The sequence below is a fragment of the Oryx dammah genome, unplaced genomic scaffold (assembly GCF_014754425.2).
Source record: "Oryx dammah isolate SB20612 unplaced genomic scaffold, SCBI_Odam_1.1 HiC_scaffold_19, whole genome shotgun sequence".
NCBI classification, from domain to species: domain Eukaryota; kingdom Metazoa; phylum Chordata; class Mammalia; order Artiodactyla; family Bovidae; genus Oryx; species Oryx dammah.
In genome coordinates this window covers 84,877,573-84,904,958 of record NW_024070203.1, presented here as the reverse complement: position 1 = coordinate 84,904,958, position 27,386 = coordinate 84,877,573, and the positions used below count along the sequence as shown (strand labels likewise).

At 38.2% G+C, this 27,386-nt stretch overlaps 1 protein-coding gene across 1 annotated transcript in view; it reads left to right on the top strand.

Annotated features, from left to right (window-relative positions):
- The window catches only part of LRRC69 (leucine rich repeat containing 69), a 76,720-nt gene that overhangs the window by 40,609 nt on the left and 8,725 nt on the right, over positions 1–27,386 (top strand). The window contains exons 5-7 of the mRNA XM_040261105.1: positions 92–163; positions 16,639–16,740; positions 21,984–22,163. Coding sequence (XP_040117039.1) covers positions 92–163; positions 16,639–16,740; positions 21,984–22,163 — 354 coding nt within the window. The remainder of the gene's footprint in view (positions 1–91; positions 164–16,638; positions 16,741–21,983; positions 22,164–27,386) is intronic.

Sequence of the window (27,386 nt, the reverse complement as noted above, 5' to 3'; positions counted from 1 at the left end):
CCTCATCAAGTTTAAACTTACAAGAAATGTTTATGATGCTACATATTAGATTTGTAAAAACTCTCTTTCTCTCTTTTGTTTCCTGACACAGGGACTTTGTCATCTTTTCAACCTGAGAATTCTAGATGTAGCTGGAAATGTTATTCAGATGTTTCCATCAGGAGTAAGTAGAGTCAACTTGTATTATAATTGAAAAATAATTTTGTTTATTGGGAATAGAAAAAATAGCGTCAGTCGCTCAGTCGTGTCCGACCCTTTGCAACCGCATGGACTGTAGCCTGCCAGGTTCTTCTGTCTCCCTTCTTCAGGGCATCTTCCCAACCCAGGAACTGAACCTGGGTCTCCCACGTTGCAGGCAGATTCTTTACTCTCTAAGCCAGAGGAAATCCTCTGTGAAAAAACAGGCAGCCAGTAAAACCTATGGTAATTGGAACCTTGAATTAATACAAATAATGGAAAGATTTGCTTTGTTCTAGAACTTCAGAACTTGTTCTTTCTTATTCCTTCCTTTGTGTTCTGTGCTTGCTGAACTTGTTTGAATGGAGTGAACTCTGATTGTTATCATAAATATTTTAATATATTATCTATGATTTTTTTTTTTTTAAAAATCACATACTGTTTTTGATCACTTCAGACTTTTTCAAAGTATTACTTTCCAGAGCATAGATTTTTATCCCTCGCAGTTGGGAGTCCCTTAGACTGCAAGATCAAACCAGTCAGTCCTAAAGGAAATCAGTCCTGACTATTCATTGGAAGGACTGATGCTGAAGCTGAAGCTCCAATACTTTGGCCACTTGATGTGAAGAACTGATTCATTAGAAAAGACCCTGATGCTGAGAGCTGGTGATGGGAAAGCCTGGTGTGCTACAGTCCATGGGGTCGCAAAGAGTCAGACACGACTGAGTGACTGAACTGAGTTCGTCCAAAGGAGATATTTATTAGTTGCTTTTAAGCCATGGACAATGAGAAATGCACTTTTTTTCACTTGGAGATGAATTTTGACTTTGCTTTAAGTAACTGGTCTTAGCAACTTGTAACTTTTCAGAAAGAAGCTATAGTTTTTCATGTTGGAGTGAATGTGTTTCCACTTCAAGGTAGTAATTAGAAGCCCAACAATCCAGGAGGTATTCAATAAATAGTTGTTGATCCATTACTTTTTCTGATTAATCAATACAAAATTGAGATTATCATCCTTTTTACCCTCTGAGCGATATTTAGTAAAGCTTATCATTTTAACCATTTTTAAGTGTATAGTTCTAAGTCACTATATATATATATATTTATTCATGTTGGTGCAGCACCATTATCACCACCTATCTCCAGAGGTTTTCTATCCATTCCTCGCTCCCTCTAACCCCTGGCAACCAGCATTCTACTTCTTGTCTCTGAGAATTTGAGTACTCTGGGAATCTCATATAAATAGAATCATACCATATTTGTCCTTTTATGACTGGCATATTTCACTTAGTATAATGTCTCCACAGTCCATCTATGTTATAGCTGTGTCAGATTTTCTTTTTTATGGCTCCAATAATACTCCATTATATGTAATGCATATGCATTAAATGTATATATATATTTTGTATTTTCATTCATCTGCCCACGGACAGTTGGATTGCTTGCCCTTTTTGGCTATTGAGAATAATGCTGCTGTGAATATAGACGTACAAATGTCTGCTCAAGTCCTTGCTTTCACTTTTGGGCATATACCCTGCAGTGTAATTGCAGAGTCATACTCCATATTTTAATTTTTTTTAAGGAATTGCCAAACTGTTTTCCAAAAACATATAGTTTTGAATGTTTAATAAGCATTTGGTGTTAATACTGACCCTGCAAATCCTACAGGATTTTATTTCTCCTACTACACGATACTATCCATGTCTTGGTATGACTCTTCTTCTGCCCTATGATACCTGCCTTGATTGCCAAAGCCGCCCATGTCTTCTCTGGCACCTCTGTGGTTCGTATGTACCACAAAATAGAACAATACTTTTCAAGTTGGTCTTCTCAATAGACTGTAATCTTCCAAAGGAAAAGAGTTCTCTTTTCTCCCTTTATACCAGCAGAGTCTTGAATTTCAATCAAATGCATGTGTACTAAGTCACTTATGTCATGTCTGACTCTTTGTGACCCCATGGACTGTAGCCTGCCAGGCTCCGTGGGGAGTCTCCAGGCAAGAATACTAGAGTGGGTTGCCATGCCCTCCTCCATGGGATCTTCCTGACCAAGGGATTGAACCCATGTTTCTTATTATCTCCTGCACTGACAGTTGGACCACTAGACTACCTGGGAAGCCCTTGAATTGAATAAATATTTGTTAAACATATAAATAAAAGTAATTTTCTTTAACTATATTCAGTATTTGACTTAGTAGTACCATGAATTCAAAGTTCCTTCTATAGTGGTACTATAGTTATAATTCTGCTTTTTCAATAAAACACCGTCCCATTAATTTAGGGTGATTTTGAAAGAATATGACTTAGTGTTGCATTTGGAGCACCTATTTCAGAATTTTCTGGGAGCACTGAAGTAAAGTATTCTGTGAATTCCATCTGAGGTCTGGTCCAACTAGTCCAAATGAATAGAATTTGAGAGATAAGGCCACTATTGTGGTAAATGATGAACACAGAGGATGAACCAACCCTAGGCCATTCAAGTATGACCTAAATCAAGTCCCTTATGGTTATTCAGAGAAAGTGACATAGGTTCAGCCTGATAGAGTGTTTGAAGAACTATGGATGGCGGTTTATAACATTGTACAGGATGTGATGATTGAAACCATCCCCAAGAAAAAGAAATGCAAGAAGGCAAAATGTTTGTCTGAGGAGGCATTACAAAGAGCTGAGAAAAGAAGTGAAAGGCAACGGAGAAAGGGAAAGATATACTCAACTGAATGTAGAGTTCCAAAGAATAGCAAGGCGAGATAAGAAAGCCTTAAGTGACTAATGCAAAGAAATAGAGGAAAACAATAGAATGGGAAAGACTAGAAAATTAGAGATATCAAGGGAAGATTTCATACAAAAATGGGCACAATAAAAGACAGAAATGGCGTGGGCCTAACAGAAGCAGAAGAGATTAAAAAGAGGTGGCAAGAATACACAGAACAATTGTAAAAAACGTCTTAATGACCCAGATAACCACAATTGTGTAGTCACTCACCTAGAGCCAGACATCCTGGAGTGTGAAGTCCAGTGGACCTTAAGAAGCATTACTATGAACAAAGCTAGTGGAGGTGATGGGATTCCAGTGGAGCTATTTCAAATCTTAAAAGATGCTATTAAAGTGCTGCACTCAGTATGCCAGCTAGTTTAAAAACTCAGCAGTGGCCATAAGACTGGAAAAGTTTAGTTTTCTTTCCAATTGCAAAGAAGGATAATGCCAAAGAATGTTCAAACTACCATACAATTAAGCTCATTTCACATGCTAGCAAAGTAATGCTTAAAATCCTTCAATCTAGGCTTCAACAGTACGTGAACCAAAAACTTCCAGATGTACTAGCTGGATTTAGAAAAGGCAGAGGAACCTGAGATCAAGTCGCCAATATCTGTTGGATCATAGAAAAAGCAAGGGAGTTCCAGAAAAACATTTGCCTCTGCTTCATTGATTATAATAAAGCCTTTGTGTGGATCACAATAAACAGGGGAAAATTTTTAAAGATATGGGAATACCACACCACGTTACAGGCCTCCTGTGAAACCTGTGTGCAGGTCAAGAAGCAACAGTTAGAACAGGACATGGAACAAAGGACTGGTTCAAAATTGAGAAAGGAGTATGTCCAGGCTGTGTATTGTCACTCTGTTTATTTTAACTATATGCAGAGTACATCATGTGAAATTCTGAGCTGGATGAAGCTCAGGCTGGAATCAAGATTGCTGGGGGAAATATCATTAACCTCAGATATGCAGATGACACGACCTTTATGGCAGAAAGTGAAGAGGAACTAAAGAACCTCTTGATGAAAGTGAAAGAGGAGAGTGAAAAAACTGGCTAAAGACTCAACATTCAAAAAACGGAAACCATGGTATCCATTCCCATCACTTAATGGCAAATGAAAGTGAAAGTGAAGTCGCTCAGTCGTGTCTGACTCTTTGCGACCCCGTGGACTGTAGCCTACCAGGCTTCTCTGTCCATGGGATTCTCTAGGCAAGAATACTGGAGTGGGTTACCATTTCCTTCTCCAGGGGATCTTCCCGACTCAGGGATCAAACCCGGGTCTCCTGCATTGGAGGCAGATGCTTTAACCTCTGAGCCACCATAGATGGGGAAAAATAGCAACAGAGACAGACTATTTTCTTGGTCTCCAATATCACTGTGGATGATGACTGCAGCCATGAAATTAAAAGACACTTGTTCTTTGGAAGAAAAACTATGATAAACCTAGACAGCATATTAAAAAACAGAGACATCACTTTGCCAACAAAGGTCTATATAGTCAAAGCTATGGTTTTTCCATTAGTCACATATGGATTTGAGAGTTGGATCATTAAAGAAGGCTGAGTTCCGAAGAATTGATGCTTTTAAACGGTGGTGCTGGAGAAGACTCTTGAGAGTTGCTTGGACAGCAAGGAGATCAAACCAGTCAATCCTAAAGGAAGTCCGCCCTGAATATTCATTGGAGGGACTGATGCTGAAGCTGAAGCTCCAATACTTTGGCCACCTGATGTGAAGAGCCAACATATTGGAAACGACCCTGATGCTGGGAGAGACTGAGAAGAGGGTGACAGAGGATAATGTGGGAGATGGTGAAGGATAGGGAAGCTTGGCATCCTGCAGTCCGTGGGGTCACATAGAGTCAGACATGACTTAGTGACTGAACAACAGTATGGTCCTATTACCATTTTCTTAATTGTTTTGGGTTTATTTTGTGTAGGTCTTTTCCTTCTCTTGTGTTTTGTGCCTCGAGAAGTTCCTTTAGTATTTGTTGCAAAGCTCATTTTGGTGGTGCTGAATTCTCTTAACTTTTGCTTGTCTGGAAAGCTTTTGATTTCTCCATCAATTCTGAATGAGAGTCTTGCTGGGTAGAGTATTCTTGGTAGTAAGTTCTTCCTTTTCATCACTTTAAGTATATCATGCCATTCCCTTTTGGCTTCTAGAGTTTCTGTTGAAAAATCAACTGATAATCTTATGGGAGTTCATTTGTATGTTATTTGTCCTTTTGTCCTTGTTGTTTTTTATATTTTATCTTTGTCTTTAATTTTCATCATTTTGATTACTGTGTGTCTTGGTGCGTTCTTCCTTGGGTTTATCCTGCCTGGGACTTTCTGTGCTTCCTGGACTTGGTTGACTATTTTCCCATGTTAGGAAAGTTTTCAGCTATTATTTCTTCAAATATTTTCTCAAGTCCTTTCTCTCTCTCTTTTGGGACCCCTATAATGTGAATGTTGGCATTTATAATGTTGTCCCAGAGTTCTCTGAGGCAGTCTTCATTTTTTTCATTCTTCTTTCTATATTCTGTTCCGTGGCAGTGATTTCCACTGTTCTGTCCTCCAGGTATGTATCTGTTCTTCTGCATCAGTTATTCTGCTATTGATTCCTTCTCATGTATTGTTCATCTGTGTTTGTGTGTTCTTTAGTTCTAGGTCTTTGGCGAACATTTCTTGTATCTTCTCAGTCTTTGCCTCCATTCTTTTTCTGAGATTCTGGATCATCTTCGCTGTCATTTTTCTGAATTGTTTTTCTGGAAGGTTGTCTATCTCCATTTCATTCATTTGTTTTCTGTGGTTTTATCTTGTCCTTTCATCTGGGACAAAACCCTCTACTTTTTCATTCTGGTTAACTTTCTGTAATGTGGTTTTGGTTCTCGCCGCTGAGGGATTGTGGTTCTTCTTGCTTCTTCTATCTGCCTTCTGATGGATGAAATTAAGAGACTTATATAAGCTTCCTGATGGAAGAGACTGTTGGTGGGAAAAACTGAGTCTTGCTCTGGTGGGCAGAGCCTGCTGAGTAAAACTTTAATCCAATTCTCCACTGATGGGTGTGCTTGCACTCACTCTCTGTTAGTTGTTTGCCTCTGTTAGAGACAACCCAGCCCTGGGGTCTGCTGGCTCTCTGGTAGGGTTAATGGTGACCTCCAAGAGGACTTATGGCAAGGGGCCCCTTCTAGGCCTGCTGCTGCCAGGGCCCTCATCCCCACAGCGAGCCCCTGCCGACCCACACCTCCACAGGAGACCCTCCAACACTAGCAGGTAGGACTGGTTCAATCTCCTGTAGGGTCATGACTCCTTTCCCCTGGGTCTTAGTGCACACAAGATTTCGTTTGCCCCCGCCAAGACTGGAGTCTGTTTCCCCTTGTCCTGTGGACATCCTGTAATCAAATTCCATGGGCCTTGAAGGTCAGATTCCCTGGGGATTCCCAGTCTCTTGGCTGGATCTCCAGGCTGGGAAGTCTGACGTGAGGCTCAGAACCTTCACAGCAGTGGGAGAACTTCTTTGGTATTTATTGTTCTCCAGATAGTGGGTTACCAACCCAGCAGGTATGGGATTTGATTTTATCATGATTGCACCCCTCTTACCATCTCATTGTTGCTTCTTCTTTGTCTTTGGATGTGGGATACCTTTTTTTGGTGGATTTCAGCATCCTTCTGTTGATGGTTGTTCAAAAGCTAGTTGCGATTTTGGTGCTCTTTCAGGAGGAGATGAGTGCCTGTCCTTCTACTCTGCCCATCTTCAACCAGAAGTGATGTAATCTCTTAAACATGTATTTGTCAGCCAGTCTAAGCAATGGAGAGGTTTTTAGCGTGTGATTTTAAACAAGGATATTAATAAATGCTTGTATCATAACATTGTTGGGTTAAGTATTTGACACAATAGCTGGTGCATAGCACATATAGAATGAATGAATAATTAAATTAGATAATGTATATAAATCCTTTACTAATGCTTGGCACATGCTGGATATTAAATGTTATTTTCTTTTCATTTTAAAGTTTGGTCTGAGCTATCTGCTGCTGATACTATACCAAATGTAGGGATGTCTTTCAAAGCTACGAGAACACCTGAATGATTCTAATGTAATTTGTAGGGTAACCACTGTTGTGTGTGCAAGGGTAAATACTGTGTTAGCAGCACAATGTTTTGGGTTATTTTCCTCTACAGATCCATTGACATTCTCTGGCCTACCTTGGTTAATCAACAAAACAGTACTAATCAGCTGTCTCCCTGAACGAGTTCCTTCTTTCCCTAGATCCTCACCTTTGATTCTCTGTTTATTTCTGTCTCATCCTTTCCCCACTTCCTCCTGACTCACTTGGTTTCTGATTGTCACATGAGATCCCTCTGAATCCATTGTTAACTGAATTCCCCTTTTCTTAGATGCTTTACACAACTGGTCACCTACTACTTATCTTGATGTCATTTATTTCCTTGAATACTTTTTTTTTTTTTTTTCCTTGAATACTTTTAATTTAAAATTATTTCTCTGCTTATAGCTCTGTTTATATATATATTTTTTTTTATTGAAGTGTAGTTGGTTTACAGTGTTGTGCCAATCTCTGCTGCAGAGTGACTCAGTTATAGATATATAGACATTCTTCTTTTATGTTCTTTTCCATTGTGGTTTATCACAGGATATCAAATATGGTTCCTTGTGCTATTCAGTAGGCCCTTGTTGTTTGTCCATCCTATATATACAAATAAAAATATAACAATATATAATCATAGCAAAATATAATGATCGGTTACAGCTGCTAGTCCCACATTCCTAGTCCTTCCCTTGCCCAACCCTTTCCCCCTCGCAACCACAGGTGTGTTCTCTGTGTCTGTGAGTCTGTTTCTGTTTTAGTGGATAGGTTCATTTGTGCCCTATTTTAGATTCCACATGTAAGTGTTGTCACATGATATTTTCTTCCCCTTTCTGACTTCCTTTACTCATTATGATAATCTCTAGCATCCATGTTGCTGCAAATGGCAGCATTTCATTCCTTTTGATGACTGAATAGGACTCCATTGTGTATATGTGCTACATCTTTATGCATGCATCTGTCCGTGGACATTTAGGTTGTTCCCATGGCTTGGCTATTGTGAACAGTGCCACTGTGAACATGGGGGTGCATGGGTTTTTTCTGAATTACAGTTTTGTCTGGGTATATGCCAAAAATGGGATTGCTGGATCATATGGTCATTCTATTTTTAGTTTTCTGAGGAACTTCCACACTGTTGCATCCGTTGACATTCCCACCAGTAGTATAGGAGGATTCCCTTTTCTCCACACCCTCTCCAGTATTTGTTCTTTGTAGACATTCTAATGGAGAAGGCAATGGCACCCCACTCCAGTACTCTTGCCTGGAAAATCTCATGGACGGGGGAGCCTGGTAGGCTGCAGTCCATGGTCTCACGAAGAGTCGGACATGACTGAGCAACTTCACTTTGACTTTTCACTTTCATGCGTTGGAGAAGGAAATGGCAACCCACTCCAGTATTCTTGCCTAGAGAATCGCAGGGATGGGGGAGCCTGGTGGGCTGTCGTCTATGGGGTTGCACAGAGTCGGACACAACTGAAGCAAGTTAGCAGCAGCAGACGTTCTAATGATGACCATTCTGACTAGTGTGAGGTGGTACATTATTGTAGTTTTGTTTTGCATTGCTCTAAAAATGCAATGCTGATTGATTTTAATCTATTCCAGTGAAAGCATATCTTATATTCCCTTGATTCCAGACCCTTGCCTGATATCTAGTAGATAGATCCTGGTTTAGTGTCATTCTTGGCTTCTTATTTGTCTAATTTATAAAGCCTAAATATTTCACATATGTTCCCAGTGCCTTTTGTTGTTTTACTTTTTTTGTGCTTCATCCAAACTCAAGTGATGATAGCCATTTTATATTTGAATGATTCTTATAATTTCCAAATAAACTCACTTGTCTTCAGTAAAATTATACTCATGTATGAGCAGTTATTCACAGATATGTTCACATACACACATGGAGGTCATTCAGCTTTGGATTAAGACAAGTATTTTTGTGAAATTGATTGTACACTTAGAAAATTGTTCTATATAGTTTCAACATGTCCATGACCAAAAATGTCCTTGAGTGGTGACTTTTGTACAGTTTTGTGAAAGGAACTTGGAAAAATGAAATTATGATGTCAGACTAGTACCAAAAGTTCTATCAAAACTTTTGAAACTCTTTTGCAAGATGATTAAATATAACCTAAAAGTGAAAAATGATACTCAGGGAAATGTTCATAAAGCTATAGGCAAGGACATCTCCAAATATCTCCATATACTAATGATTTGTTTTGAAGTATTTTGAGTATTCCACTTTGCTCAAATAGCCATGAGACATTCCAGTTATCTACCTTCATCTTCCTTGCTTTTCTGCCTCTATTGAATAGCAATGTTAGAGATCCACTTTTTTCCTGTTCAGTATCTATAGTTTATCTTCTGTCTAGGCTGAATGTTAGGAAACGCTGTACCCTATTCTTACAGCTTATTATAGCCTCTCTAAAATTTGACCTTAATTTGAAAATAGTGTATTTTTCTTTGGTTGTCAGTGGTTCAATTTATTAGGAGTGTGTGTGTGTGTGTTAGTTGCTCAGTCTTGTCCGACTCTTTGCGACCTCATGGGGTGTGTAGCCCACCCGGCTCCTCTGTCCATGCAAGAATACTGGAGTGGGTTGCCATTTCCTTCTCCAATATTTATTAGGAAATATACATTTAAAACAAGGTTCAGTGGCCTTTAAAAAGTGGGACACAAGCCAACACTTACCTAATGAAAACCACTTGTGGGGTCTATGGTTTTATGTAAATGATGTGACAGCTCCTAGTCTTGTTTTTTCTGACTGTGTAGAGCTTCTCCATCTTCAGCTTCAAAGAATATAATCAATCTGACCATCTGGTGATGTCCATGTGTAGAGTCGCCTCTTGTGTTGTTGGAAGAGGATGTTTGCTAGTATGCTTAAAGGACCTCAAATTCAAACAAGGCAATTTGATTTCTGATTCTATCTTCTCTTTCTATAACATTTTATATTACATACTAAGCCCTGTACTAAGAACTGGGCATATAATGGTGAGGAAACAAGACAGGATCTCTGCTCTTTCCAGTGCTGTACTATAGGGAGGAGAACAGATTAATCAATAATTATCATTATGAATGTATAATTGCAAACTGATATCAGTACACTAAAAGAAAGGACCACTGGCCTGAGAAGGAGAAAAAGAACTTGATTAAAAAGTAGGTAGGGGAAGACTTCTTAGAAGAAGTGACAAAACTTGTCTGAAGAATGGTAGGAATCAATTAGATGAAGGGGAAAGATGCTTTCCAGACAAAGTGAATGGCATGTGGAAAGGCCCTGGCGTGGGAGGGACCTTGGATATTCGGGGAACTGGAAGGAATAGCAGGGGTTCCATGACCAAGGAATGTAGAGTATGCTGAGGATTTTGATCTTTATTTGAAGAGCAATGCAAGTCTAAAGGGTTTTAGGAAGGTGGGGGGGGGGTGACATAATCAGAACTATAGTTTGAAAAGATCATATTTATGAAGTGTAGAGTATACATCGGAAGGGTTGACAAAGGGAACTGGGTGGGCATCTGGTAGACTTTTGCTGAAGTGAAGTAAGTGATAGTAAGTTGGTTTAAGGTGGTGACAATTGGGATAGAAATATCTGAACAAATTCAAGAGATATTTAAGAGGTAAATTTAGAAATGGTGATGAGCTCGTGAGCTTTCTATAGTGTAAGATAGAAGACACTGGAAAAATACCAACTTCAGGAGGGCAGATCCTGAGTTCAGTCTTGGATAGAGTGAATTTAACATATATTTATGATATCCAAGTGAAGATTTTGAGTAGGCAGTTGGCTGTAGGGTGTGGAACCTGAGTCATATGCATAAAGGTTTCACTGAAGTCATGTATATGGTTCAGATTGCCTAGGGAAAAAATAAGTGAGAAGAGAATGTGCTAGGCTTAGGGGAGAACTATTTCATGGTTGGACAAAAAAGATGAGCCAGCAAAGAAAACATGGAATTGTATTGACTAGCATGTTGACTAGAGGAGAATTTCTGGCAACCACCGAGGGCATGTTGGAAGTCGGTGAAGAGTTTATTGTGATTCTTGCATGCCCTAAGGTATAACTGCAAATAGCACTTATTTACTTTGGTGCAGAGACAGGGAAAGCTGATGATAGGGGTGATCTCTATACATAGACAGTGATAAGGCAGAGTACCTGAGTATTACATGTGTAATGTGACTTGTCATACATTGTTTAATATATAGGAAGGTTTTAAAATTTTAAATAATTCTGAGGAAATTATATATACATATTTGCTCCCATTTCAAATATTTTGGATGACATAGTCCCAATACTTAAAATCTTAACTCTTCTCACAAATAACTGTTAGCATATATATCATTTCCAATTCTTGCTAAAGGGTAACCCTGTGAGCTTTGAGATGGTCTAAAGGGTATGTGGTTATTTGCCATCACTTACTTATCAGTTCTGTTTTTGAGTTCATATGAAATTTCAGCCTCCATTCTCCTCATTTACACTAACAAATTTCTTCCTAAATTAGCCCCTTTCTGATCTCCCCCATTACTTAAGACTGGTCTGAAGCAAAAAAAGGGCTTGCAGAACTTACACATTGTCTGTAGGCCTGGGGCTTTTCAGAAACGCTTGTAACAATTGAACAAGTCTAGAAAAGAAGGGCTTTGCAAATCTTGAGTATCCAGGGAGAGCTGTATGTGATTGATTATTTATTGGGCCTCAACTGTGTACTAGGTACTATTTAGAGCTTACATTAAATAATAATTTAATTTAAGAGTAAAGTAATTTAAGAGCTCTAGATGCAGCTCTTAAAAAGACCAAAACCTGATAAATGAAGACAGACTTTTTAACAGTGATTGCCTCATAGTATTTACAGGTGGTATGATTAATTTGGACTTCCCTGGTGGCAGACAGTAAAAGCGTCTGCCTATAATGCAGGGGACCCAGGTTCAATCCCTTAGTCAGGAAGATCCCCTGGAGAAGGAAATGGCATCCCACTCCAGTACTCTTGCCTGGAAAATCCCATGGACGGAGGAGCCTGGTAGGCTTCAGTCCACAGGGTCGCAAAGAGTTGGACACAACTCTCAGGTGGTTCTAGTGGTAAAGAACCTGCTTCCCAATGCACCAGATGTAAGAGACCTGGGTTCAATGCCTGGGTTGGGAAGATCCCCTGGAGAAGGGTATGGCAACCCACTCCAATATTCTTGTCTGGAGAATCTGATGGATAGAGGAGCCCAGTAGGCTACAGTCCATGTGGTTGCAGAGAGTCAGACATGACAAAAGTGACTTTGCATGATTCATATATGACTTACATGATTAATTTACATATAAGGCCAAAGGAGATATGGGAATATTTGGTAGAAGTTGCAAAAACTGAAAGTGGAAATGTTAGTAGCTCAGTCATGTCTGACTGTTTGCAACCCCATGGACTGTAGCCCATCAGGCTCCTCTACCCATGGGACTCTCTTGGCAAGAATACTGGAGTGGGTTGCCATTCCCTTCTCCAGGGGATCTTCCCCACCCAGGGATCAAACCCAGGTTTCCCACCTTGCAAGCAGATTCTTTACCATCTGAGTCACAAGGAAAGTCAAAAAGCTTACAGGGGTGATATTTTAGTCATGAAGTGAAGATCCAGGAGTGTATTGAGTAGTGGGCACAGCACAGGTGATAGTTATAAGGCACTGGCCTCTTCTGAGACCCTAAGTTCTACAGGATGACTGTTTTATAAGGGTAACAGTAGAGCCTACCAGGATATATGGTTGTTAAAACAGGCCAAGGAGAACCAAATATGATATACTAGGACTTTTGAATTTATCCTATGGACATAAGGGAACCTTGATAATTTTAAGCAAGGATGTATTATGAATAAGTTCTCATTTTAAAAGACTACTTTGGAAGCAAAAGTTTGCAATATATGAACTGTTGCAGTAGTTCATATAAGATGAAGGCCTCAATCAAACCAGAGAGATTAGTGGCTGGGCCAGGGAGCAGGAAGAAGGATGGTGCAGAGGTGCTGAGGAGGTGGGTGGGATGGGGGATGAAAAGAAAGGATAAATTCCAGAAGTTTCAAGAAGGTAGAATTGATAGAACAGGAGGTTGATGACAGAAGATTTGATGTGGATAATAAGGAAAAGGAATGAAGAAAATATGGGAGAAATGGATTCGATTCTTGAATGTTAGAATTTATGGTGACTGTGGGACTCCCATCTGGAGATGTCCAGGAGACAACCAAATATTTGAGAATAAATATTACTCAAGTTTTATTATAAATGTGGTCAACACAGTCAACTTAGGCTCAAAGTCCCTTGATTCCTTGACTTTGATGATCTTTTCAGGTCTTCACTTTACCATCACATCACATCTGTTCAGCTGCTCTCAGTATGAAGAATTAAAGTCCAGTTTGGCAGTTTGACCTCTGTTTTCTCCCATGGTCTAGTTCTCTTGTCGCTTTATCGCGGTATCTTTCCTTTGAGATCACTGAGACTTCATGTCCCTCCACACTTCCTTTTACTTTCAGTCCCTCAAAACTTTGTATTGTTATTTCTTTTTCTATCTGGTCCAAACGCCAAAGAACCCAGTCCAGTTCACTTATGCTTTAGTACATATGAGCTCATTCCCTACTTTCTGGTATATCCTTCTGCAGATTCTTAATGCATCTGGACTGCTGGGTGCCAAAGGAGCACACAGTCTATGGGCAGGGACTGCTCCAAATGTGTGGATTCAGTGGGTCCCTCAACACCCCTGTATAATATTTTTGCTTGTACCATGCCAGGTTCCTTTTCTAAAACCTGTTCCATACTTTTCCCACCCTTTTCAAGGCTTCTCCCACATTAGCAACTTGCTAATAACTTCACAACTCAGTTAGCAGATGGTCTTATTCTCTATTTCAAAGGCAAAATTGAAAGGATCACGTCTGACTCCTTCACATCCAATTCCACACCTTCAAACTTATTCATGTCTGCATCTTTTCTTCTAGCCATAGAGGACAGGATAATTCAAAGATGTTAATATTCAAAGGTCTTTCTGTGTCCTTCACCTGAGCATTACTCTTTCAATTATTCTTTCTCCTCTAAATTAATCTCTCTATATTGGTACTTCTACATGATCAAGTCTTCTTTATGTTAAAAAAATAAAACCCCTCATTTGAACCTTCATTTTCCTCCAGCTGCAGATCCCCTCTCTAGATAAGAGGGTCAGTGAATGTTTATGTCCTTGTACCTCTAAACCAGGGTTTTCTCAACTTCAGCAGCACTTTGGGCCTGATAATTCTTTGTTGCAGGGGCTGCTGTGTGTATTACAGGATGTTTCTCAGCATCCCTAATATTTACTAAATAGATGTCAGTAATACTGCCCCTCCCCCACTTGTAACAATGAAAACTATCTGTAGACCCTTGACGGGGAGGGGAGGGACAAAATTGTTCTAGTTGAGATTAAAGTCATGACAGTGTTTGTTCAAGCAGGCCTATGCAAAGAGCCTCTGAACAGCTATAACAGTATTTTATTAGCAGAAGAGATTATGCTATTGGAGTGATGACACTAGCAAAGTATATTGTTGTATTAAAAAGTTAGACTGACAGGAAGGGCTTCTGAGCTGGTGCTAGTGGTAAAAAACCCGCCTTCCAGTGCAGGTAGACGTAAGAGGCACAGGTTTGATCCCTGAGTCAGGAAGATACCCCGGAGGAGGGCAAGGCAACTTATTCTTGCCTGGAGAGTCCCATCGACAGAGGAACTGACAGACTGCAGTCCATAGGGTCAAACAGAGTCAGGCACTACTGAAGTGACTTAGCGTGCTTGCACTGACAGGAAACCCCATAGTGCCTGTAGAAACAGGGTATTAAAAAATGCTGCTCTGGGGAACATTCAGAGTGGACACAGACATTGTGTGACTTCAGCTTGCTGAAATGTACCTGCTACAAAACATATGTTAATGGCTTTCATTATTAATTATTTTCCTTTCATTAATTTCTTTCTGATATATTATGTGTAGTAAGTTAGCAAGCTGGATAACTCATTACCATGTTCAATGGAAGAATAATGACAGGGTTTGAAGGAAGAAAAAAAGATCCCTAAAGAAAAATATATGCTCTTTGGACCATGGTCAGCTTTGAAATGAGGTTCACATCTGTTAATGCTTTTGCATATCCCAAGATACTCATTTGTATCAGTTTTTTATAAAAAGACTGAGTTTAAGTATAAATAATAGAATGTTATTCTCCAGGACCAGAAGGAAGAAAGGGTGATTCCATTAAGCACAAGAAGTGCTCTTTTCATTTTAGCACACCCAGTACTTAGCAGGGGCTACCATTGGATTCAGCTGTCTGGGTTCTCCTTGTTGATGATACCAGAGGAAACTGAATTAAGAAAGACAGAATGTCTAAAGGTGATCCCAGTGAGGTCTTGAACCCTGTATTTTATTTTAAAATCTTGTCTATGTTGTAGAAATTTCATGAGACTTTTGAGACCTGATGACATGCTGCCCTGGAGAGATGTATTAAAATCAATTATTTTTTTAAACTCTGGGCTGAAATCAAGGAAATATCTCTAATTCTTTCATAAGTGTGAAGTGCAGTGGTGTAATGGCACTGCTCATCCTGGCTCACAAGAGTCAGTTTTCCACATCTCTTCCCAACTCTGTTCAGTGGGTGGAATCAGCCATTGTAGGAGTATTGACACCTTTGAATCAAAACATGCCACAAATCAGAGCTTTTTTTCGTTTCCAAAAAATCATCTTATCTGGACACCACTGAAGGCAGGTATTATTTTCCCTATCTCACAGTCTCAGAAAAGTAAATCCCTAAATTAGTTTAATTTTGAAAACCACGTAAGTTCTTGGGAGTCAAAGCATAATATTAATATGAGAGAATTCCCTATTTTTCTATACAAAGGGTAGAATCCAGCTGAATTTAGGTTTTCTTCAAAGAAGATTTAATACCCTTGTGAATTGTACATTTTCTTTTTCTTTTATTTTCATTGTGCACAACAGGTAAATCAACTGTACTTCAATAAAATGAGATTTTTTTGATATTTCTCTATTCCCCTTCCCTTCCTCCCTGATCATAAATAAATGAATCATAAGACAGTATGTGATACCTAGATGTTGGTGTGTATTAGAGTGTTATTTTTCATCATGCATGAGTGCGTGCTAAGTCGCTTCAGTTGTGTCTGACTCTGTGCAATCTTGTGGACTGTAGCCCTCCAGGCTTCCCTGTCCATGAGGATTCTCCAGGCAAGAATACTGGAGTGGGTTGCTATGCATACCTCCAGGGATTTTCATCATACTTGGTTCCTAACAAACATATTAGTTGCAAACTGTACCCAGCATTTGATTAATTAACCCTTATTTTATTAATAACCAGCTCTATGATCCTGAACAAGCTTTCTCAACTGTCTAGTTTGGGGGATGCCACCAATGACCTCTAAAGTCATTGCCATCCTTGGTAACATGCTTATGCTTCTAATAACTTGAGTATGCCTTGCTGTTAAAATCCTAATGTGGAATATAGATTTTAGATAAAGTAATATTTTTAAAAAATATTGATAAATATTTAATTATTTTAAATTTTAAAGTAGACTTTTTAAAAAGTCTAGTTTTGTTGATGATACAGGCTCCGAAGTGAGGTTTATTTTGTTGTGTAATGAAGTTTTTATTTTGTTTTTGAAAGTTTCAAGATTTGAAGCTGAGGGAGTTCTACTGTGAGGGAAACCCACTGTTCCTGAAGCGGCCAGTTAGTGCTATAAAACAGGAGGACGTCTGGAGTTTACAGGTGAAGCCTTACGTCATTCACACAGGTTTCAAGCTAAAGCCATGATTTAAGTTTTAAAGAGTTTTCTTCTAAAGCATTCTTACCAAGCCAGCAAATGGTTAATACAACCATAATCCATTGACATTGTGGACCCTAGTCATAATCTTTGTGACTTGCTTGCAGAATCCAATGTGATCCTATCTGATTTCCAGAGTGACCACATTCAGAGATGTTTTAAACATTTTGTTGGATCAAAAGAGAGGAATTTGTGTTCGCTTTAGCATCCACGTATTTTTTCAGTATTATCTAAAGATATATTTGATTTGTTCTTACTGGGGTCTTTTGCCTCTTCCATCCCCTTGTCATTTATCCCCATTCCTAGGGGATGAAAGAATATGATCCAGAAATTGTGTTCCCTTTAGTCAAAGAAGTTGGTGATATTAAAAGAAGGAATAGGGAAGTATACTAGAGGACTGGCTGTGTATGTCTTTTGGTGATAGACACATTGAAGATTGCAGATTTTACCACATTTGAGTATGAGTCTCCATTGTGAATGTGGATTTCTCAGGTCCTTTTAGCTGAACATGCAGAATTGTCTTAAAATGTTCAAGTATTGGGAAGGGTTCAAGTTTCCTGACTACAGGAAACAACCAACATTGTTTAATGGTTTAGTTTTTTTTAAAAAACATTTTTCCCTTATTGAACAAGTAATATATATTTAATACAGAAAACTAGAAAATACAGATGAGCAAGGAAGAAGATATTAGTTATAATGCCATGTGTGTCGGTCACTCAGTTGTGTCCAACTCTTTGCGATACTATGGACTGTAGCCCGCCAAGCTCCTCTGTCCATGAAATTCTCTAGGCAAGAGTACTGGAGTATATTGACATTTCCTTCTCCAGAGGATCTTTCCAACTCAGGAATTGAACCAGGGTCTCCTGCATTGCAGGGAGATTCTTTACCATCTGAGCCACCAGTTGAAAAATTATTTAAAAAGTAATACAAGCTTATTTAGAGAAATCAGAGAAAAGGCAATAAAAATTGATAAAAATACTCAAAAATCCAGTGTGCAGAGATACAATCACTGTTCTGACATTTATTTTGTTAGAACTTTTCATAAATCCAGAAGTTTTTGATATCAAAACTTTGTTCAAGCTGTGTACTATTTAGATACTTCATTTTTTACTCAAAATATGGTGAATATTTTTCCAGTCAGTGAAAAATAAGTCCATGACATCTTTTTTGATGATTACATAATAATATACTGGTATACGATTATACCAGAATATTTTAAACTACTTTCCTACTGTTGGCTGTTTAGATATTACTAATCTTATAACTTTTTGGCCTTTATAAACAAGGCTCCCCTCTTCTCATGTCCATATTATCCCTGTGAATGAAATCACTAAGCCAAAGGACTTTCATCCTTTCAAGGCTGAATCTTTTCCAGTTCTCTTCCAGAGACTCAATCTATATTTCCATAAACAGTATTGTTTCCCTCTCTTATGTGTATGTGAATAAAAACTTATTTGAAGTTTAATTATAAATGATTTTAAAATTGAAGTATTAAATTTGTTTAATTCCTCATACCCTAATTGTTCTCCTTGAATCAAACATTTCAGAACAATGGTAATAAAATAGTATTGATAGTAAAAATAAAAATATTAATAGACAACTAATACTTACTATACTTACCATGGGCAAGGCATTGTTCCAAGCACTTAATGGAAATGAACTAATTTCAGTTCAGTTCAGTTCAGTCGCTCAGTCGTGTCCAACCTCATGAATTGCAGCAGTCCTCCATTAACCCTCAAAAAGAAGACACCATTATTATTCCTCTTTTATAGATAAATTGAGCCTTGGTTTAAATAACTTGTCCAAGTTCACAGGTCTAGTAAGTTTTAAAATGCTGATGCCATTCTAAGCAGTTGGCCTCCAGACTCCATGCTGCAATATTGCCTCAGAAAGAGGCTGCCAGAAGTGAGGGAAAAGGGAAACAAAAGTAGTCTCTTGGAAGAAATTCTGGTTTGTGGAACAGACTGGATAAGCAGTTAACCCAGGGTGGCAGGGGTCTTACAGGGAGCCCATGAGAGCAAGAATGTTACCTTGAGTCTGGGACCCAGGTGCAGGGTGAGAGAACAGTTCTTCCCTCTCATTTTCAAAACTTTAAGGACCCAGGAGCACAACAATTTGGGGGTTTTGTTTTGTTTATTTAGTAGAAGCAGTGATTTTTACTTATATAAATGATTTGGGTGTTTTTGAAAGTATCTGTAAGAATTTTTCTTAGAAAGATGACAAATTTACTATAATTTTGTATTTTTACTTAAAAGTCATTTCTACTGGATATTTGGTTACCATTATAACATTACTGATTAAACCACTTGGACTTTCAAAAACTATAGGGACTGGTTTCAGGATATTCGTTGGTTAAGATTTTTTAAGACTTTTCCTTATCTCAGAGATTTGTGAACTAAAATTTAATATTGATAGTTATAACAAAATATTAACCAGAGTATACTCTGTCAGCAGATACTAGAGTTTTACCTGTATTATATAATTTAATTCTCTGAACTCTGTATGGTAGAATTGGAAACAAAATTCCTATTTTAGAGGTGGGGCATTCCAGATCAGAGAATTTAAGGACTTGTCAAATAGGGTCACACTAGTAAGTCATAGAGTCACACAATTTGCACTTATTTATGTAGTTGACTGACTCAGCATCTTGCTCTTGATGCTGTGTTTTAGTGCCTATCATTCAGTAACAACTGATCATACAAGAGTTCCAAAGTTCTTCATTCCTTCTGATTCACATTTGTTTTTATGTTTTATAATTTTTAATATTTATATATAAATATATCTAAGGATAACTTTATGATCCAAATCAAATCAAGGAAACTAAAAGAAACACCTTAAACTAATTTTAATCTATGATTGTTTAAACATAGAAATAATCTCTGACCTACATATAGTTAGCTAACAAATATTCTAACAGAATAGCATATAAGCTATTCAAAAGGAATAATTTATTTTCCATAAATGATTTCTTGACTTTTAGATAACACTGAGATCAAGCCATCATTAAGTAGTATATTCTCAAAAACTGCATTGAGTGTGTCTTTATGGTACAAATTTCCCAAAATTTAAAGTTTTGGTCATGCCAAAAGTTTCTTATATATATGTGTGTGTGTTTCTTCAAGTAATAACTTTATATTTCAATGATATATGTTAGTCTTCCAAAGCAACTCATTGGCAGCAAGTAGGAGAAAGATATAAATTATGGGTAATAGAAGAGTTCTGGAACAATTCCAAGTGCAACAAACATGATTGGTTCAAGAAATCATAAATGGAAAATGTCAGCTGTGTGAATTGTTGTTCAGTTGCTAAGTCATGTCCGACTTTTTGTGACCCTGTGAACTGTAACACGTCAGGCTCCTCTGTCCTCTGCAATCTCCCAGAGTTTGCTCAAATTCATGTCCATTGAAGTGGTGATGGTATCTAACCATCTCATCCTTTGCTGCCCTCTTCTCCTGTTGCCTTCAGTCTCTCCCCATCATCAGGGTCTTTTTCATGGGACCTGTTCATTGGTCCCGTGTATTTCAGCAAATTCTTCTACTGTCTGCTATTTTGGGTCTGAATTCTCTATTTTCTGTGGTTCTAGTGAAACTAGCCATTGAATTCTGGTAGCTAAAACTTACCTTGAAAATCACCATTTTATTCAGAATCAACAAGCTATGTTCTGTGTAATTAATTAGAGGGAAGTGATAGTAGACATTGAATTTAGGAGTCCTGTAATATTAGTGTGAAAGGGCAGTTCTTTCAGAAAGGATGGCTTCATCATGTAACCATCCCAGAAAACAAGCTGAAGTATGTAGGAGGTTACGCTGCTGAAGGATCAGGCAGTTAAGGAACCCATGCTCAGGGCTGTTTCTGTACAGAGGCAACTTTCCCAGAGTTTGCTGAGCGGGAGGGTTAGAGTAATAAGGAACAGGGAGACAGAGATTTATAGAATTTGTTATTATTTTAAATACTTTAATTGGGATAGTTGAGTGAAAGGTTATGCTTATATATGTATATTTATGTATGTATGTTTGTATTTCCACACGGACTATCTTGAATACCACTGAGAAATCTTTCACTTTGGCCAAAAAAAAGGTCTTGAAAGTGAAAGTGAAGTCGCTCAGTCGTGTCCGACTCTTTGCGACCCCATGGACGGTAACCTACCAGGCTCCGCTGTCCATGGTATTTTCCAGGCAAGAATACTGGAGTGGGCTGCCATTTCCTTCTCCCCAGGGGATCTTCCCAACCCAGGGATCAAACCCAGGTCTCCTGTATTGCAGACAGACTACCGTCTGAGCCACTAGGGAAGCCCATAGAAAAAGATCTTATACACTATTAAAAATTCATGCAGTGTTTTTGTAAAATTCACATAGAACTTCATGCTCTTGGTACAAGAGGGGCATTTACTGGAGTGAATCAAATGTCTGTTTTGTTTGCTTGGGCAGTGAAGATATAATTATGTATTTTATAATTTTTTATTTTAAGATGGTGATATTGTCATAGTGACCATCCTTACTACCTATTTTATTATTTAATAATGTTATTATCTAAAGTGTAGTTTTCTGTATGTATTTATGTGGATAGGTTTAATACATACTGAATTCAAAGATTTGATTAATAGAAATCAATACTCTTTACTAATTTGGTTCAATTCAGGTACTCAGTTTAGTAGATAACTTAAGTCTAGTATCTCTCAAACTTTAACATACATACAGAATACCTGGGGAACTTTGTTAAATTGTGGATTCTGGCTCAATAGATCTAAGTCTGAATTTCTAATAAGGTTCTAGGTGATACAGGTTCTACTGATTCTGCAGATTAAGTAGTAAGGATTTAGAGCTTAGTAAATGTGACAGACTCAATTTTTGAGTCTAGTCTGAATATTTGTACAGTCCTTGCCTATTGTGATGAGAGATACAAAATTTGAACCTACACTTTAATAATGGAAATTTATTATAATCTGAATTCCTATATGTCAGAGACAGAAATATTACAATGGAAGTAACTTCCTTTTTGTATATGCTGAAAACTAAACTTACAATGCCAGTTATTGACAATATAATTCATTATATATACCATGGAGAACTAATTTAACAGAAACTGTGAGGAATAAGCCGAAAATATAAACTAGTGAAATGGGAATCAATGTAATATAAAACAGTTATTTTGAGAATAATCTGAGGAACCATATTCTTTTTTAATCTAGGAAATAACGTCAAGATTTATAATGAATCAGTTAGCAGAAAAGAATCGTTTGCTAATGAAAGCCATAAAATGGTACCCACAGGTCAGGAACATAATCTCTCAGAGAAGAAAGTGTGCAATATGTGGGAAGTTCTTTTTAACCATATGGCTGGAATGTGTTGAGTTTTTTCCTCCATCAAAGGTAAATGGTGTTTTTTGTATGAATATGAACATAAGATCACCTCTTATTCTTTATCCTTGTCTAAGTTGATCAATATAAACTACATTTGTATCTAAGAATTGACATCTATGATGATATAATGAGTTTTTCACCAGCTTTATTGATTTATAATTGATAGATAACATAGTATAAATTTAAGGTGTACAACATGTTAATTTGATACATTTATAAATGCAAAATGACTACCACCACAGTTATCACCTACATCTCCATCCTGTCACATATCATCATTTTTTTTTTTTTGTGGTGAGGACACTTAAGATCTACTTTCTTCAGTTCAGTTCAGTCGCTCAGTCGTGTCCGACTCTTTGCCACCCCATGAATCGCAGCACGCCAGGCCTCCCTGTCCATCACCAACTCCTGGAGTTCACTCAGACTCATATCCATTGAGTCCGTGATGCCATCCAGCCATCTCATCCTCTGTCGTCCCCTTCTCCTCCTGCCCCCAATCCCTCCCAGCATCAAAGTCTTTTCCAATGAGTCGACTCTTGTCAAACATATGATACGTATGTAATATGTATTCTAATATATGTGTATATGACTAATATATATCATAAATATGTATGATGCATATGTATACATATATATAATAAGCATGATACATGTATATTGTATTAGCCATAATCACCATGCTGTACATTAGACCCTCTAACTTAATCTTATAACTGAAAATTTGTACACTTTGACCACTAACTCCCCATTTCTCCCAACCCATAACGTCAGGTAACTATCACTTTACTATTTCTCTAAGTTTGTCTTTTTTATATTCCACATATAAATTACTGTGCAGTATTTATTTTTTCTCTGTCTGATTTATTTCACATAGTGTACTTCCCTCAGTGTCCATCTAAGTTGTCATGAATGGCAGGATTTCCTTATTGTCCTTGGCTGAATAACATTCAGTGGTGTATAGATATACACCACAACTTCTTCATCCATTCATCTGTTAACAGACATGCATAGGTTGTTTCTAAATCCTGGCTATTGTGAGTAATGCTGCAGTGAACACGAGTGCGCAGATCTCTACGAGATCCCAATTTCAGTTTCTCTGAATATGTAATAAAGTGGAATTGATGGATGTTATGGTCGTTCTATTTCTAATTTTTTGAGTGACCTACATACTCTTTCCTATAGTGGCTGTACAAATTTGCATTTCCACCAATAGTGCATACAGTTCAGTTCAGTCACTCAGTCGTGTCCAACTCTTTGCAACCCCATAGACTGCAGCACGCCAGGTCTCCCTATCCATCACCAACTCCCGAGTTGGTGATGCCATCCAACCATCTCACCCTCTGTCGTCCCCTTCCCCTCCTGCCCTCAATCTTTCTCAGCATCAGGGTCTTTTCAGATGAGTCAGCTCTTCGCATCAGGTGGCCAAAGTATTGGAGTTTCAGCTTCAATCTCAGTCCTTCCAATGAACACCCAGCACTGATCTCCTTTAGGATGGACTGGTTGGATCTCCTTGCAGTCCAAGGGACTCTCAAGAGTCTTGTCCAACACCACAGTTTAAAAGCATCTATTCTTCCGTGCTCAGCTTTCTTTATAGTCCAGCTCTCACATCCATACATGACTACAGGAAAAACCATAACCCTGACTAGATGGACTTTGTCAGCAAAGTAACATCTCTGCTTTTTAATAAACTGTCTAGGTTGGTCATAACTTTTCTTCCAAGGAGCAAGCATCTTTTAATTTCATGGCTGCAGTCACCATCTGCAGTGATTTGGGAGCCCCCAAAATAAAGTCTGTCACTGTTTCCACTGTTTCCCCATCTATTTCCCATGAAGTGATAGGACAGATGCCACAATCTTAGTTTTCTGAACGTTGAGCTTTAAGCCAACTTTTTCACTCTCCTCTTTCACTTTCATCAAGAGGCTCTTTAGTTCTTCTTCACTTTCTGCTGTAAGGGTGGTGTCATCTGCATATCTAAGGTTATTGATATTTCTCCTAGCAATCTTGATTCCAGCTTGTGCTTCATCTAGCCCATCATTTCTCATGATGTACTCTGCATATAAGTTAAATAAGCAGGGTGGCAATATACAGCCTTGATGTACTCCTTTCCCAATTTTGAGCCAGTCCATTGTTCCTTGTCCGGTTCTAACTGGTTTTTTTTTGACCCGCATCCAGGTTTCTAGGGAGGCAGATCAAATGGTCTGATACTCCTATCTCTTTAATAATTTTCCACAGTTTGTTGTGATCCCCACAGTCAAAGGATTTAGTATAGTCAATGAACCAGAAGTAGATGTTTTTCTGGAATTCTCTTGCTTTTTCTATGATCCAGTGGATGTTGGCAATTTGACCTCTGGTTCCTCTGCCTTTTCTAAATGCAGCTTGAACATCTGTAAGTTCTTGGTTCACATGCTGTTGATTTTGAGCATTACTTCGCTAGCATGTGTAATGAATGCAGTTGTGCGGTGAAGGTGAAGGTGAAGTTGCTCAGTCGTGTCCAACTCTTTGCGACCCCGTGGACTGTAACCTACTAGACTTCTCCGTCCATGGGATTCTCCAGGCAAGAATACTGGAGTGGATTGCCATTTCCTTCTCCAGAGTTGTGCGGTAGTTTGAACATTCTTTGTCATTGCCCTTTGGAGTTGAAATGAAAATTCACCTTTTCCAGTCCTGTGGCCAGTGCTGTATATTCCAAATTTGCTGGTATAGTGAGTGCAGCATCTTAATAGCATCCTCCTTTAGGATTTGAAATAGTTCAGCTTGAATTCTGTCACCTCCATTAGCTTTGTTTGTAGTGATGCTTCCTAAGGCCCACTTGTCTTTGCACTCCAAGATGTCTAGCTCTAGGTTAGTGATCACACCATTGTGGTTATCTGGGTCATTAAGATCTTTTTTGTATAGTTCTTCTTCCCTGGTGGCTCAGCTGGTGAAGAATCTGCCTGCAATGTGGGAGACCTGGTTGGGAAGATCCCCTGGAGAAGGGTATGGCTACCCACTCCAGTATTCTGGCCTGGAGAATTCCATGGACTGTATAATCCATAGGGTCGCAAAGAGTCAGACATGACTGAGAGACTTTCACTTCACTGTGTATTCTTGCCACATCTTAATATCTCTTCTTCTGTTGGGTCATATTGTTTTTGTCCTTTATTGTGCCCACCTTTGCATGAAATGTTCCCTTGATATCTCTTAATTTTCTTGAAGAGATCTCTGGTCTTTCCTATTGTATTGAAAAAGGAGACACAATCACAAATTGGCCTTGTTCTTGATTTAAAAATCTAGAAATAACTAAATATCAAATTGTAATGTTTCTATTCATGTGAGTGTGAAATTATGCCATAATTATTTTATGAATTAGTAGGATGTGGATTGGAAAATATTTGATGAAAAATTCTTCTGAATCTCAAATATTAACTTTTACTATAATTCATTCAGATGCCTTTGACTTTTTCATGTGTTATAGCTCTTGCCATCTGAGTTTTGTTAGTCCTCAGCATTTACAGAATTGTCATTAACTTCAAGTAATTGATACTTAAATATTAACTACTATGGATATAATGCTTCAAAGCAACAACAAAAATTAATCCTTTTTAGTTACCACCAACTTGGATCATAACATCTATGTTGATGGTACTTGGTACTACCAATGAAATAGTCTCATAAAATTCTTTCCAAATACTACATTCCAAATAGTGCCAAAGATATGCATTCAGTATTTTCATTTTGTATAGTTAGGTTAATTGAACTTAATATTTTCCTAGATTCCTTTAAAGTTGAGGAGTTTAGGGAGGGAATAGTTTGGAATATGAACTCTCAGTTCTGTATTTAGTGATGTAATATAATTAGGGCTTCCTTCAAAAGAGTCTCAATTGAATACGTTTCACCACACATGAGTGAAAAAGCTGATCTACTTTATGAAAATAATGAAAATTTCAGTCTTAATTCCTTTTTTTTATAACAAGCTGTCAGTAATAAAACATAAGATTACATTTAATAATTTTACTCATTACATATAGAGCAAAATCCTACTTTGCAACAAAAAGTTATTATTGTTTATATACCACTGACATTCATTTATGAAACTGATCATTTCAACCAGTCAGCTGTGAAAATGAATGTTAGTTTTAAAACATTTATGCAGTGGTTAGTTAATTTAAAGTAAATTACACACTTAGGAGATCAAAGATACCACATTTCTAACTATAAATAATCATGACAGTAATATATGTTTATTCAGAAAATTGAAATGGCATGAGTGTTTCTTATCACTTTATTTGGAAAACAGTACAATAATTAGAGTATAGATGATCTTGCCATTCATGGCCCACAGCTTTGTTGTGGCAAAGGGGCTTGCATAACTCAATGAAACTATGAATCATGTGGTACAGTGCCACCGAAGATGGATGGATCATGGTGAAGAGTTCTGATAAAATGTGGTTCACTGCAGAAGGAAATGGCAGCCCACGTCAGTATTCTTGCCTGGAGAACCCCATAGACAGTATGAAAAGGCAAAAAGATATGACACTGGAGGATGAGCCCTCCCCTCCACCCCCCCAGGTCAGAAGGTGTACAGTATGCTACTGGGGAAGAGTGGAGGGCAGTTACTAATAGCTTTAGAAAGAGTGAAGTGGCTGGGCCAAAGTGGAAATGGCACTCAGCTGTGAATGTGTTTGGTGGTGAAAGTAAAGTCCAGTGTAGTAAAGAACAATATTGTATAGGAACTTGGAATGTTAGGTCCATGAATCAAGGTAAATTGGATGCAGTCAAGCAGGAGATGGCAAGATTGAACATCGACATCTTAGGAATCAGTGAACTAAAATAGATGGGAATGGGTGGATTTATTCAGATAACCATTATATCCACTGCTATTGGCAAGAATCTCTTAGAAGAAATGGAGTAGTCCTCACAGTCAACCGGAGTCCAAAATGCAGTACTTCGATGCAGTCTTAAAAATGACAGAATCATCTTGGTTCTTTTCCAAGGCAAACCATTCAGCATCACAGTAATCCAAGTCTGTGCCCCAACTACTGATGCTGAAGAAACTGACCAGTTCTAAGAAGACCTACAAGGTCTTCTAGAGCTTACACCAAAAAAAGATGTCCTTTTCATTATAGGGGATTGGAATGCAAAAGTAGGAAGTCATGAGATACCCAGAATAACAAGCAAATTTGGCCTTAGAGTACAAAAATGAAGCTGGGCAAAGCCTAACAATTTTGTCAAGAGAATACACTAGCAACAGCA